This window comes from Hoplias malabaricus, chromosome 4 (assembly GCF_029633855.1).
Source record: "Hoplias malabaricus isolate fHopMal1 chromosome 4, fHopMal1.hap1, whole genome shotgun sequence".
Taxonomy (NCBI): Eukaryota; Metazoa; Chordata; class Actinopteri; order Characiformes; family Erythrinidae; genus Hoplias; species Hoplias malabaricus.
In genome coordinates, this window is record NC_089803.1 from 24,138,153 (window position 1) to 24,153,293 (window position 15,141).

Sequence of the window (15,141 nt, forward strand, 5' to 3'; positions counted from 1 at the left end):
TCGAGAGCCCTCAAATCTAAAGAACTGGCTCGCAACCTTGGTGTATTAATGGACTCAGATCTCAGTTTTAGTCTCATATTAAAGCGGTTACTAGATCGGCATTTTACCATTCTTAAGAACATCAGTAAGATTAGAGATTTTCTGACAAAACAGACCTGGAGAAACGTATCTATGCCTTTATTTCTAGCATTGATTACTGTAATGGTCTCTTAGCTGGACTTCCAAAAAAGACCAATCATTCAATCATAATCATTTTAATCATTTTACTCTTTTTATGTAATTGTCTTATTGGACATTTATGATTTTATTCTGGCTTTTAATTTAATTGTTTCTTTTTCTATAAATAAACTTGCCTTGCCTTGCTCCCACAATCATAGACGCTCCCTTCTTTGGTAGGATCTCAGTGGGAACCTCCGTCATCTGAAAGAAAGGATCTACTGTATTTTAAGCAGCCGATCTGCTGCCATCTAGTGTCATCAAATTAAATAAATGGATTAGTATTCACAGTCTTTCATCTGATTGCTAATATCAATTCAGCATGTCAGTGTGCCACGAACAAGCATAAAACACTTAATTCTATTCGACTGTAATTCAGTAGAGTGTTTCTTGGACCTTGTCATAAATTGAAAGAATTAGATTTGGCAGTGAAGAAACAGGCATTGTATAAAGGGGTAAACAAAGGGGTTAACATGCTGGCTCTAGTGCTGTAGGGTGTCACAGTGAAAGTTGTAATCAATTGTGCAAATAAGACATTGAGTGCTCATGGAAGAAGCAAAATGACGGTCTTGTCTACCCCCATTTAGCTGACACCAAAACACTGAACTACACCAGAACTGCATCTATCCCCTTACACTGTACACAATTAATAACATAATCCCAATGTATTATCACAGTTTTTATATGAATCCAGTGCCATGATAATGGCAGTGAAAGGGCCTTCTATTTTTGCATACAAATGCCATGCATCAGGGAAAAGTGAAGTACAAGAAAAATATGGGCCTTCAAACATTGTACATATGTATCGGTCTATATAATCATATATAATATGAGCACATAACAGTCTATAGTCATTATAAAATATGAGAGAGAGGGAGGGAAAGAGACAGACAGAGGCAGATATATTTTTTATTTCTTCTAATGTCCAGTTATGACATTTGTGTGGTTTTATGCGCAAAAGCCATTCATAATTCTTATTTACTTATTCACACTTATTTACACCTTCTGTCTTTGTATATACCTTCTTGACTGGTATATAAATGACCAATACAAAAAAATGATCTACTTCACGGCTGGAGTGTATGGGCTAGGTCACCGTACCCGTACTCTGGACTTTGGAAGTGTAGTGTTGGAAGACTGTCAAATGTTAAAATGGCAGTGTTTTATCAGCGTAGCCTGAGTTGTACATTACACTTCCACCAAGGTTACAGTGTCTGACCAGGGACTTCAGCTGCTCACAGCAACCAAATCCATTCAACACCAGAGCAGATAAGTAGGTAGACGTGTTAAGAGTGGGCTGGTTTAAATTGGAAACCCCCTTCTTACATCATCTGTGCCATCGAAATTTATGGCTACAGGTGTATTGCATACAAGATGACAAATCACCATGATTTTAATAGTCCAGCTGTTACACCGTTAAACAGCATGCTTTTATTCAGTAATTAATCTGAAGGTTTACTGTTAGTATCTGTGTTTTAGTTGTTATAGTAGTAATAGTATTACTGGAAATTCTTAATATGGAATAAGCCTAATGTTCATTTGTGTTTGAGAAGATTCTTATTTCTTAAATAAGTCTATGGTGTAAAACTTGTTGGAGAAATGAGAAAAGTAGATTTAACTAGATTTTTACAAATAATCATTAATAAAACAGGGGATTATACTGAGTTTATAAATGTACTGTTGAATGGAGCCACTACAGATGTAAATGACTTTGTTCTTGTGTGTGTCTTCCTTGGTGTTTTTCCTTTCGAGTCATGGTTCCTTCCATTGTTTCTTCTTTAGGCTGTTAGGTATTTTTCTCAGACTTCCACTATCAGTTTCATTATTTAATTGCTAATTAAAGGACTGTGTCACTACATTTCTGTAAAGTGAATGTTGAAAAAAACACACAGTTTTCCAATGATCTCAAAAGTAGTAAGGCTACCTTTTTGTCTCATTTAGCTTCCAGCATTTGAGGTTTGACACATTTGGTAGGTGATCTCATGGAGGATTGTGTGTGTTATCTGCCACAATATGACACTGCTATCTATAAAAATGAACAAGATTAAATACAAGATTCAGGTTTAAAGAATGCTGCAATACTTGTTTTAACTTTGACAACTTTAGCATAATTTTTGGTTCAGTCCATTTTGTAGATAAATGTCAGAAACCACATAAGAAAACTTAAATAGGCTTTGGGTATTGAAACACTTTTAATTACCTGTGATAACTGAGGCTTCCAGTTTAAACTAAATTAGTGTACATTAACTTTGCCTCAGTGCATTGTGACACTGTAAAAAGTGTTCCTTTGAAGTATCTTGATGTTCCATGTGAATAACGCTCATAAACACAATGCTTGCAAAAGGTAAAAGTATGTATACACTTGAGTGAAATGTGGTTACAAAACACTAAATCTAGACTGGAGATCCGTTTTATTCCAGTCTGTCTAAACAGTTACAGTTATTTATCTGTTGCTTTAAAACTTATTCATGAAGATAATGTTAATCTGTATCTTATTTTCTTTGGTCTTGCCAAGTTAAGGTCAGTGTTCTCCTGTGCATTTATTATCACGGGTATTTCTTGCCTGGTGTATTGATTATTTTGAACTTGTTCATGAATAAGGACAACCACATTTAATTACAAAGTATTTATTACAATTCAGTAAAGACCACATGATTTAATCAAATAAATTCAGATCAATATGTATTCAGTAATATAGGAGCATTGACTATACTTGTGTACATTTTGGCTGAACTGCTGCTTTAAACATTTTAATTCAGCTCTGACCAATCCTCTGCTCTGCTCTGCTCTAATGTCCAGGCCACATTTTCAGCTGCATGAGGCAACATTGCGCAACTCTGGTCCAGCACGCGAGCTCAGAGAGAGAGAGAGAGAGAGGGTAGGCGTCAGCAGGTTTCAGAGCCAAAATACCCACTTCATACAAACAGCTACTGGGCTTTAAAGCTTCTCTCTTAGAACATTTGTAGCTTAATTTAAAAAAATTAACAATTATCTGATCATGGGTTCCCAAACATTTAAATATTGCGTATGAAAGTTGTCTTGAAGCCATTTTGTCCTTATTTTCATTCTCACTCATATGTCACATAACCATTGGCTTCGCTGTTGGGATTGTTTTTGCTGTTATTTTATCATCAGTATTACGTCACACCTGTGTCGTGATTATATCCTTTTTAACTATTTTTTATGCATCTGAATACTCTCCGTGTGATTAATAAAATAAAGCGAATCGTTTTAAATTAATTTGTAATTTAAATATATAAATAAATATGTAACCTCCCTCGACCAATCAGAGCACTCGCTGATCGGCTTATACACGCTCGGCCCCGCCCCTCCCCAGGCGTCTCTCTCATTCCGGAGACTCTAGCGACCCGAGGAGCACTCGGTGAGGAGGGCGCGGGAATATTGCCTGCAGGGAATTCCCTTCCAACTCAGTACGCGCCACACGTCGGCGGTCAGGTATTTAAAAGAATATGACTATACATAATCCACGCCCTCTCGCGCCGCCACGCCACGCCCCGCCTCCCCCGACCGGTCGGGACGGCACCGCGGTGCTTTAGTATTTAAAGAGACACGCGGACACTGGCCTCTGTGACAGTGTTCAGTAACTTACAGTTACAGTTAAATTAAAGGCATCAGAGGAGCGTCTTTGTTTAACTGAGAGGTCTCTGAGTAGTGTTTAAGTCAGCTTTTGACACTTTTGTTTTTCTAAATATCTGCTGCTTGCCTTGTTTATTTTAGCCCACCTCTGAACATTCCATCCGCATGGACAAAGGTAAGAGGATTCAAGCTAGAATTAAACTTCAGAGGTACTTGCTGTGGACATTGTGTTTGGTGAAATGGAACTCAGTGCAGACAGAATGCTTTGCTTTGACAGTTGTGCTATTCAATGGTTTGCCATGATTCATCATGACTTCAGCAGCTAAATGGACAATGGTTCAGGAAGAGGGCTTAGCGCAAACTTTCTGGTGCAACACATGGGTGATGTGTCAAGTGCACTACCGGCAGGACTACATTACATAGGGCAAATTATGGGTATTATAGATGGTATGCTAGATATGAATACAAGCCAGTCAGAATACAAGTCAGAGTACGCGTGCTGAACTTATGTAAGAGCGTAAGTGATTTAAATTAGAAGTGATTTAAATTATAGGAGTGTCTGGTAACCCATCAGTTCTGAATAAGTGATTATTAAAAATGTCAATTGCTTGAACAGAAATGCGGTAACAGAACATGTCTTTAAATGTGCTCATTTTGTTTTTGGGGTTCTTGTTCTTATGGAAACTTATTGCATATCATTCTTTCCACATCAAATACAGGTATTAACAGTCTTTCTAATGACCACACTGTCATGGCCACATTTTGTGACATGTTCCAAACTATTTCGTAGGAAAAGAACGAACAACAATGACCGAGTTCTGGAAAGAACATTCCCAGTTCGCGACAGTGGAGGAGATGATGCTGGACTCTAACGCCGTTGTTCTGACCCAGCACGAGCTGCCTGAGATACTGGAGCTACTTCCCAGTCTAGACGGCATTGATATACTGGAGCTGGGAGCCGGCATTGGGTATGTGAGCTTCACACACACTCAGTCACTCACTCTCACACACACACATTTAACGTCTTTATGTCCACATTAAAATAAACATTTTAAGACTCAAATACAAGCAAGTGCATAAATTATCTTGCAAGAAATCAGGGAGTGCTCTGCACCAATGCACTTATAATGGAGTACATTAAGGGCCTTTGTGTAGGTAACGATTGTTAAATCAGTCCATCTAATTTACCATGTCTGAATCTGTTCATCAAGGCTTCTATTGGGTCTCAGGTGAATCTGATTAGAGCTGCAGTGAAACTCTTAAAGATTAAAAAGGAAATTATGAGCACCTTAAGCTACAAATTATCAGTTAATACATGAACACTGACATATTGAATTATTTAATAGATACAAAAAAAATTACACATGTATCAGTATCATTGTTTCACGATAAAGCCTGCCAGATTTAGCCCAAATGGCTGTTTATTTTCATCTGCAATATCAGATTGATAAATGGCCAGTATCTACAGGTTATATATTTACCTCATACTATCTGTAGTATTAAAATGGAGGATTAAATGAGCAGTAAAACAGGGGTTAATGTTTCAGTCTACCAAATAGCTGCAGATTTAACACCTCTGTTTCAAAGTAATAAACTTATTAATACATACATACGTAATTCACCATTTTCCAGACTTTTGGCTTCATTAATTGGGATTCATCCTAAAATTCTCAGCCAGACCAACATAATCTGATTGTAATCAGCAGCTAATCAGATTACTGGTGTGTTTTATTACATAAGAACACAGAGCTTTAGACTCTATTAAGTGTTAGAGTGACAACATTTTATTTTGTGAAAAGTAACACCATTTATAAGGACGATGAGATCCAGACAACAGTTATTTGAACAGGGGTCCAGAGGGTGATGTTTGCTGAGGATTGCATTAATTGGGGTCAATGTCATTTACAGTTGCTACAGGGTTTGTTATAATACAAGTTGGCATGAACTGATGAACAGTCAGAGAAGTCAGGAAATACTCCAAAGAATCTAAATGACAGGTGCTAAGGAGTGAATTGGATACATTTAAAGTTACTAAGCTTTAGAAATTTGGGGAAAAAATGAAAATCATTCTTCTTTATGACACAAAACAGACATCCTTAGAAAAAAATAGACAAAACATTTATATGACACAGCTATAAAAGTGACATGTCTGTTCATTATTTTTAACAATTAATTTTAACCATATCTTTAATGTTACCTGTTCCATGTATTACTACATTTTGGCTTGTAGCTTTTTGCTTCTACAGATCAAAGTGATAAAGTTGATATAAGGTCAGTATTTAGTAATACCTAGCAGACAGTTTGGCAGCATGCGGACTTTGCCATCTGTATGAGAACACTCAAACTCTTAATCAGTTTAAATTCTGTGGTAAGTCACAAAACAGTGTGGTAGTATATTAACATCCTCTGGCACACTGCAGATATGGGTAAAAGGTGATGCAAGCAGATCACAGTGTAACAATACTGCCATTGTGGTAATGTACTGCAGAGTTTGGTGAGTATAAGATCCTGCAGAGGTTTATAATATACAGTGGAATATAATGTCAAACATAAACCAAAAAAAATAAATGGTGATCCATAACTGCCTTAACATTAAAAGACTTTATGGTCATAAGCATTAATGATTGTAACAGTCTTTATATGAGCAATAGTTGTTTAAAACACGCTCATCCAACACTTCTTCTAAAACCACAGGATATTAGTAGATATTTTGTCTCTCCTTGCCACAGTATGCACTATTACTTTTCAGGGAAATATTTAAACTAGGTGTTAGAACTTCACTTAGCCATGTGAACATTAGTGAAGGGAAGCACTGATGTTGGATTTTCAGTTCATGACCAGAACCACTAACCTCTAACTTCTTATTTCTAATTTCAAAAGTAAATGATGGTGCCAGAGAACATAGATGTTGTCCTTCACAGTTCAGTACTGGTGGATTTTATATCTCCAGCTCATGCCTGGCATTGAGTGTGCAAACCTTAATCTCATGTATCACTGCTCCAGAGCATACCCCTATTTATGTGTGGGCCATAAAATAACAAAATCGCTAATTATAGTGTCTGCAAAATTTGGACATAGTGCCTGATATTCTAAATAAATATGACACGAATATATTTCCCCTGAAGTACTTCTTTATTCCACTGGATTAATGCATTTGCCAAACTTTGATACCTTTCAGCCGCTACACCAGTCATCTCATTGGCAAAGCTCATCATGTGACAGCTGTGGACTTTATGGAGAACTTTATTGAAAAGAACAGAAAAGAAAACAGTCACCTTGGAAATGCAGATTTCATCCAAGCAGATGTCACACAGCTGGAGCTGTCTGAAAACAGGTGTGTAGAGATCTGTGACAAAATCGTTCATGTTTTTCACCTACATTCATAATCACTCAGCTGCTGTATATGTAAAAACTTTACAGTTGTTCATGTAACGAACTGCAGTTGTGTAAAGGCAGGCACATGAATGGGGAATATACCGTACTTTAAGCCTCAGTCACATTTAATAAAATGAAAAATGTCAAATGATAATGATGTGCATTCCATACATTTATGCTCACACAGACACTATTATAGTGCATCCAATAATATAAGCAATATAATTCGTTTAATTAGTGTGCTAGAAAAACTTTGCACACAGTATCTTTGTTTCCAAGTACTGATACATCTCACTTTGCATAATGTGGACATGCTAGTAAAGTAGATTAGATGCATGGATCGATAACTGAGTGGATGAATGAACAGCTTGAAGTCTGTTTTCTTTCTCTCAGTTTTGACCTGATCTTCTCTAACTGGCTGCTGATGTATCTGAGTGAAGAAGAGCTAAATTCAGTAGCAAAGAGGATGTTGTCTTGGCTCCGCCCTGGGGGATATCTCTTCTTCAGAGAGTCCTGCTTTCACCAATCAGGTGAGTTCCCAATAAACTCCATCACGTGCAATTTTTATGTTTTTATCTAATCGATAAAAGAATTCAGTGAGAGCCATTGATTTAAACAGCTATTAACATTCATAATTGACAAACTCATCAGTGCAGTCAGGCAGGTAACATAGCAACAGTTTGGGGAAGGCCCTATTGTGTTTCAGCATGAAAAAAGGGTCCATAAAAGAATGGTTGTATGAGTTTATTGTAGATGATCTTGGTGGGCCCGGAGGAGATCCCTGACCTCAACCCCATCAAACACCCAGATAAACTATAAATGAGACCGTGAGATCTCTCACATGCTCTTTTAGATGAATAGGCAAAAATTCTCAACATGCTCCAAATTCTTGTAGGAAGCCTTTCCAGAACAGTGGAAGCTGTAATTGCTGCAAAAAGGTGTACCAACTCCATATTAATGCATATGGATATTGAATGTGATGACAGAAAAAAAATTATCTCTTTTTTCTCCCTTTTATGAATGAATGTTTGAATTCTACACAACATCATTAACTTGCTCTGGGGATGATAAACCAGAAACCCCACTTTGTTACAAAGCTTAACAGGTTCCAAAGAGTAAAGTACACAGTGACAAGTGACAGTAAGCCTCATCTCAGGTTTCCTTTAATAAAAGATATTTCTTAGAATGGTTTTGAACTGTATACTGTTCTGCATCTTACACACTGATCATAAGTGTGTGCTAGAAACAACACATTTAAACTGTTCCCATGTTCAGACTCTTCAGTGTACCTGCTGGTTTGTTTTTTACATTACTAAATGTGTCCCCCATAGGTGATTGTAAGAGAGATTTTAATCCCACCCACTACCGCACACCAGCTGACTACAGCCACCTGATGACATCTTTGACAAGGAAGGAGTCAGGGGAGAGTGGGACACACTCCTATGGATTTGACACAGTTCTGTGCAGAACTGTACATACCTATATCAAAGTAACAACCGCTGTTCCTATTTTTAATGATAAATAATGTAAAATCATGTGAAATATTGTTGTCTTGTATTATTCCACACTGTAATATATTACAGGTAATATACTGAATATACAGGAATTAAATATACAATTTATTTGTGCATGAACAAAATATAGCAACATTGGCAAATATCTGACCAAAAAGCTACTAAACAAAAAACAAAAACGGATGCAGACTGAGACGACTCCATTTGGAAATTCCAGATATTTTAAAATACATCAATGCATTATTTGATTTAGTCCATTACTTTTTCATACACTATAGTATATCCTCTATATGTATATATACACACACACACACATTTTTATTGGCTATAGTTAAGTCAGTAAGTAGTAGAGGTATGTAAAATGTAGATTTAAAGGTAGTTTGAAGAGCAATGAAGAACCTGAGCTTCTAGCATTTCTCTTATTCTCCCCTTCACGTAGTCTTTCATGTTCTCTCTCTCTTTTTTTTCTCCCCCTCACACACACACACATTCTCTCAGATGAAGAAGAATCAGAACCAGGTGTGTTGGCTGATGCAAAAAGTCAGAAGGGACATGATCCAGCAGCACCAGGGAGGTTTCAAAACCTTCCAGCAGTTCTTGGACAATCAGCAGTATACACGCAGAGGTATCCTGCGGTATGAGAAGATGTTTGGCTCAGGATACGTCAGCACTGGGGGACAAAGCACTACCAAGGTCAGAGGACATATATTAAATGTAGCCAGAGCTGCATGTTCTTGTGAGCCATATTTCAGCATAATGACATAATAAGCCCAGCTAGCTAACACAGACCCAAACCCCTATACCTTCTGATTGACATACATAATCCACCAATACTGGTCCACAGTTTTGTCACAACTTGTAAAGGGATGTAAATATTTTTTGCATTTAAGTGCTAATGTTTTACGAAAAAAAGCAGGCAGCTGTTGAATACTGCTGATGAGAATTGTGCTTTAAAAGCTGTGTATAAACAGCCATGTGGAGAGCTAATCATAATGAAAAAAAATCTCAAAACACATGGCCAGCTTTGTGTGGAAAACATTTTGCTAAAACCTAGAGTAGGAGAGGCATGTCCCCTTTAACCATATTAGCATGGAGCAGCTTGTGGAATGAGTGTGTCCGACATGTTTTTGTCCTTATATAAAATAAGCACCATACTGCCTTTACTAATGGATTCACCCCAAAATGTCTGTGTGACAGTGAGAATACATTTATTCAACTGAACTGTTTAATGATTTTTTAAAATTTGGTGTAGCAAATATAATAAAGTATTGAATATATATTCTTTCCCATATAATAACAATATAATATACATAAGATAGAAGATATTGCACAGACTAAATAAGTGCAATAAATGTTAAAATGTTTTCTGTTTCCTGTGTTGAATTTCTAAGATACAAACCTTGCAATTCACCATAAGATCCAGTTAGGGGCGGAACAGCTGAAAAATACTGCAAAAAGCGATAAAGTGGAGATAGAATAATTAACAATTGTTTAAAGGACTGAAACATGATTTATATGTCTTTTGCTTAAGGTACTATGTATATTTCAGGTGTTTCTAAGGATGTACGAGTTGATATTTTTTACATTTTTAATAGTAAATGCAATGACTTAAGCCTAGTTTATAGAATCTGTTTATAATATGTGGGAGTACTGATACTATCTATTATTCTGAATTAGTTGAACTAATATATTTTTCTTATTTCTAATTCATAAGGAGTTTGTTGACCTTTTGAATCTGAGCCCAGGACAGAAAGTGCTGGATGTGGGCTGTGGAATAGGGGGAGGAGACTTCTACATGGCAAAGGTGAGCCAATGGATCACTGACCAAATGGTGAATTAAAGAGTATTTTCAAAGTACTAAGGTCTTACCCATGTTTGTCATATGGATAGAACTATAGGGTGGAGGTTTTGGGAATGGACCTGTCGGCAAACATGGTGGAGATAGCCATGGAGAGAGCAGTGCAAGAAAAGATTCCAGCCGTGAGTAAAGCATCTTTGGTTGCAGTGGTCATGTGATAATCCAGAGCCATAAAGAGAAGTGCTATGTCACTTTTTAAATAAAAGCCTTGGTTAAAACATTGTTACAAGCAGAAACTGTTATGATAAAGGTCTAATATTTATAGGAATATAATACACTGTTCCTTCAAGCCACATTCCATAGAGTACCTTCCACAAACATATTTATGTCCCTCTCTCCAACTATGTACAGAATCTTAAAATTCTGAAATATTGTAATGACAGTCATGGTAAAATATACTGTACCCATGGAAGAATCATTGCGGTTTGGAAAATTGATTTGAATATTCTGCCCCAGGTCCAGTTTGAGGTGTCAGATGCCACAAAGAGAACATTTCCAGAAAGCTCCTTTGATGTGGTGTACAGCAGAGATACCATTTTACACATCAGCAACAAACCTGAGCTCTTCAGAAAGTTTCACGTGAGTTTATATGTTTGAATTAAGGGTTGAACACTTATCTGATATCTGCATTGCCTTAGTTTCAATGTGTGTCTTACAAAACCGGTGTAAATGGCTGCAAAAACAGACACCCTTAACCTGCACAAATTTGTGAGAGGTATAAGAACCTTGAAAACAGAACTGGGACCCACTTTGCTCATGCCACCATTGACTGAATAGGTCACAAGTAGTAAGAAAATATTCATGTTGTCATAGAACTGGCTTTTGAATATAACATCAACATGGTGCAACATGGACAATAGCCTTTGCAAAAGTGTGGTATGGGGCATTTCACAAACAGCAGATAAATTTGACCTAATCTGTGTACAGTTTTGGCACTTATGGCACATTTTGTGTGATCCAGACATTTGGCCCAGAACTGGTCTGGACCTCATAGCCAAATGTAGGTCATGAGATAACTGTAGTTTGGGCCATATATTCACTGCTATCAGGATTGAGAGGGGGGTGAATTAAGAGCTGAAAGTGGCCACTCGTACTGGGGACAAATAATTACACAGGACACATTACAGCCTACACAATAACATGTAAGCATGAATAATGGGGCTGAGTATTAAAATCCCTTGTTTAAAAATAGGAGACAACACTGCCCCCTTCTGGTTGAATTGTTTTTTTTTCCAATTTATTTTAAATATTCATTTAAATATTATAATTTAATAAATCTCTATACAAAAGGCTTGACATAATGCATTCAGCTGTACTGATTTGTCAGTTTTCTGTGTGTGCAGTCATGGTTGAAACCTGGTGGTAAGTTGTTAATCACTGATTACTGCTGTGGAGAGAAGCCTTGGACTCCTGCCTTCCTGGACTATGTTAACCAGAGAGGCTACATACTCTATACACCACAAAGATATGGCAAGGTGAGCAAATCACTCTTTAGTTACGCTTATTCTACAAAACAAAACCTAATATAAATAATGTGATTGTACTGATACATGTTTCAATACATGTAACATATCAAAACACAGGTACATCAATACTGGGACACTTAGAGATGTGCATCACCAAGAAAAATATCATATGATATTACCATCCTCAGAGATATCAGTAAAAAAGGCCAAAATTTCAGTTGTATTTTCAGTAATGATTAACAAATGATTGTGTAACCTTGGTGTACTAATATTGAATCAGGTTTGGTACACGTCAATAAATATAAGTGAGCAAACTCATGACCCAATATGCCTTTTATGCCAGTTCCAAGCATAAATTGGGATAATACAATGTATGATTTCTAGGAGAATTTCTTGACTGTATTCCTGGTGGTTTTGATTTGGCACTTTCACAGATATCAGTGTGCTTGGTCTTTAACTAAAACAGGAAGTTTCAGTGCTCTATGACAGCCTCAGTGGACAGTGAAGGGAGTAGAAGTGATGTGCCCATGTACTATTTGATAGACATTGTTTAAAGGTTAATAGGTTTTTACACAACCATTCAGACATGAACTAAGAAAGTCTTCTGGGGATTTATTTACATTCTAGTGTTACAATTAAATTAATCACCTGCCATCAATATGTTTAAATATTTCAGACCCCCACCGTTATAACTATCTTTGATAAAGGTGTAAAACCAACTACAACGACTGTTAATAATATTTTACACATACATATTTCCTTCATACATTATAACAGAAAAGTGTATATATGTTTGTTTAGTTTTTGGAGGAGGCAGGCTTCACTAATGTGAGAGCAGAAGACAGAACTGCTCAGTTCATTCAGGTCATAAAGGATGAGCTGAAGAGGGCGGAGGAGATTCAAGAAGAGTTTATAGAGGTGACTGGACACAAACACATGTACATTTCTAACAGTTTCTTAGAAGTAAAGACAGTTTATTAAAATATCTGAATTACTCTATGCTTTCAAAAACTGTAGATTTTATATTTGATTGTTCATTTAAATATGACTTTGAATTATAAAATTCAAAGTATATTCTATCGTCATTCCTTCTCACCACAGTTGTGTTGAGTGAGGAATGAAATGCTACAATGAAATGCTACAAGCTAATCCAGATCAATAGTGCACATAGACTATATACACAGTAAACGTAGTATACATTAGCTATATATAGTTCATACAGTTAAAAATTAGAACCCATCCTGTACTGGGAATGAAGTTCTACATACTGTAATACACAAGTATTTTAGTTTTAAGTTGAAAATGCATTCACATATTTATATTTAGTAAATTAAAAAAACATAAGTGTACTGGAAGCCTGTAAAACAAGAAGGCAAGAATGTATGTAAAAAGTTTAGGCACTTTTTTGGAAGGAAAATAATGTTGTTTAGAGGATGTTAGAAACTCAAAGCTTTTACATTTGACAGTATACATTTGTTTTATAACTATATAATAAACTTGATATTCATTTACATGTAATGTTTGACTAGTTTTTTGCCTTTCTATGTAGGAGTTTTCTCAGGAGGATTATGATGCTATTATCAGAGGATGGACAGAGAAATTACAGCGATGTGAGGCTGGAGATCAACGCTGGGGTCTGTTCTATGCCTCTAGAGACTGAGTGTGTGTGTGTGTGTGTGTGTGTGTGTGTGTGTGTGTGTGTGTGTGTGTTTGTGCATGAGTGAACGAAAGAGAGAGAGAGAGAGAGAGATAGCTGCTAACATTTTCTGGATTCTGAAAGACAGAAGACTACACAAAATGCTAAAAAATTTGTTTTCAATTGTATCACATTAATTGCACATTATGCTGTAGATTTCTGTAAAGTAATAGAGTCCAATATGATTTAATTTTTTTTTTAGCGCATATTGTAAAATGACTTAAATAAATTATATACATTATATGCATATACATGATGTCCTCTTTTTAAAGTTTGATGAATTTATTTAGAGGAAATGTTATTATATAACACATTTAGTTAAAAATTAATAAGTAGTAACTGTGTGGGGTTAGCGAACATTTACAGTTGTTTGCAGAATTAATGTCCAGGGTGTGTTCCTGCCTTGCGCCCAATGATTCCAGGTAGAACCCATACCCACTGCAACTCAGACCAGGATGAAGGGGTTACAGAAGATGATTGAATTAATGCAGGAATCGTTTCATAAAACAACCTCAATTCCAAAAATGTTGGAACAGAGTGCAATGATGTGCAAATTGTATAAACTCTATATTTAATTTAAAAATAATGCAAACAATATTTTAAATGTTGAAACAGAAAAAGGTTTTTTTGTTTGTTTTGTTTTTTGCACATTGTTAATTTGATACCAGCAACACATTCCAAAAAAGCTGAGACAGGGTCATGTTTACCATGTGTTGTATCACCTGGTTTTTAACAACACATTGCATACATTTGGGAACTGAGGAGACAAGTCGCTGTTTTAAAACTGAAATGATTTCCATTCTTTTTTATATAGAATTTCAGCTGTTTAACAGCATGAGGTCTCATTATAGAGATTATTTTGGGTTCAAACTCCACCAATTGATTTACACTGGGTCACTGGTCTTGACTAGTTTAGCACTTGGACTCGTTTTCTAAGGACTCATGCTGTTGTAATCCATGCAGAATGTCAACTGGCCTCATCTTAGTGAAATAACAAAGGACCAGAATAAGAATAAGAAGAGAAGATGTTTTTGATGGTTGCATGTTTATCCCAAATCTGATTATATTGTTTGCTATTAACGGTAACTTCACATGTTTGTAAAGTCACCCATGCCATGCTTAATCATTGCATCTCTTCTACCCACTGATAAGCTCCCAGAGTGGGTCATTTTAGCACTGTGAGCACGTACTCCAAACACCATGCTTGTTTCACCAACTCAAACGAGCTCTGAATCTTTACAGTAGAAAGCTGTTAGTGACACATCATACTTACTAAATGGCTTTTCTTGCACAAAGCAAATGAGTTTGACCATGACGCTGAAAAAATTTAAAAAGTGTCACCACAGCTTTATGCAGGCTCCACTGTGTGACGACATAAAGATGCACTGTATGAAGAAACATCCGTCCTGACATTTAAAT

The 15,141-nt window shown here is 36.4% G+C and overlaps 1 protein-coding gene across 2 annotated transcripts; it reads left to right on the forward strand.

Annotated features, from left to right (window-relative positions):
• The first annotated feature begins 3,569 nt into the window (after nt 1-3,569).
• Nucleotides 3,570-13,936, forward strand: pmt (phosphoethanolamine methyltransferase). Of its 2 annotated transcripts, none has more exons than XM_066669405.1 (12): nt 3,570-3,672; nt 4,604-4,781; nt 6,992-7,147; nt 7,582-7,718; nt 8,520-8,677; nt 9,201-9,395; nt 10,417-10,506; nt 10,593-10,682; nt 11,017-11,139; nt 11,904-12,035; nt 12,828-12,944; nt 13,576-13,936. In XM_066669405.1, the coding sequence occupies exons 2-12, from the start codon at nt 4,621-4,623 to the stop codon at nt 13,684-13,686; spliced, it is 1,470 nt and encodes a 489-aa protein (XP_066525502.1). In that variant the 5' UTR covers nt 3,570-3,672; nt 4,604-4,620; the 3' UTR covers nt 13,687-13,936. The 2 variants fall into 2 exon arrangements, with proteins under 2 accessions (XP_066525502.1, XP_066525501.1); XM_066669404.1 differs by lacking the exon at nt 3,570-3,672 and adding an exon at nt 3,707-3,988.
• The last annotated feature ends 1,205 nt before the right edge of the window (nt 13,937-15,141 follow it).

Coding starts and splice junctions, on each gene's coding strand:
- pmt (XM_066669404.1), top strand. Junction 9,396..10,416: donor GGGGACAAAGCACTACCAAG/GTCAGAGGACAT, acceptor CTAATTCATAAG/GAGTTTGTTGACCTTTTGAA. Junction 12,945..13,575: donor TTCAAGAAGAGTTTATAGAG/GTGACTGGACAC, acceptor CTTTCTATGTAG/GAGTTTTCTCAGGAGGATTA.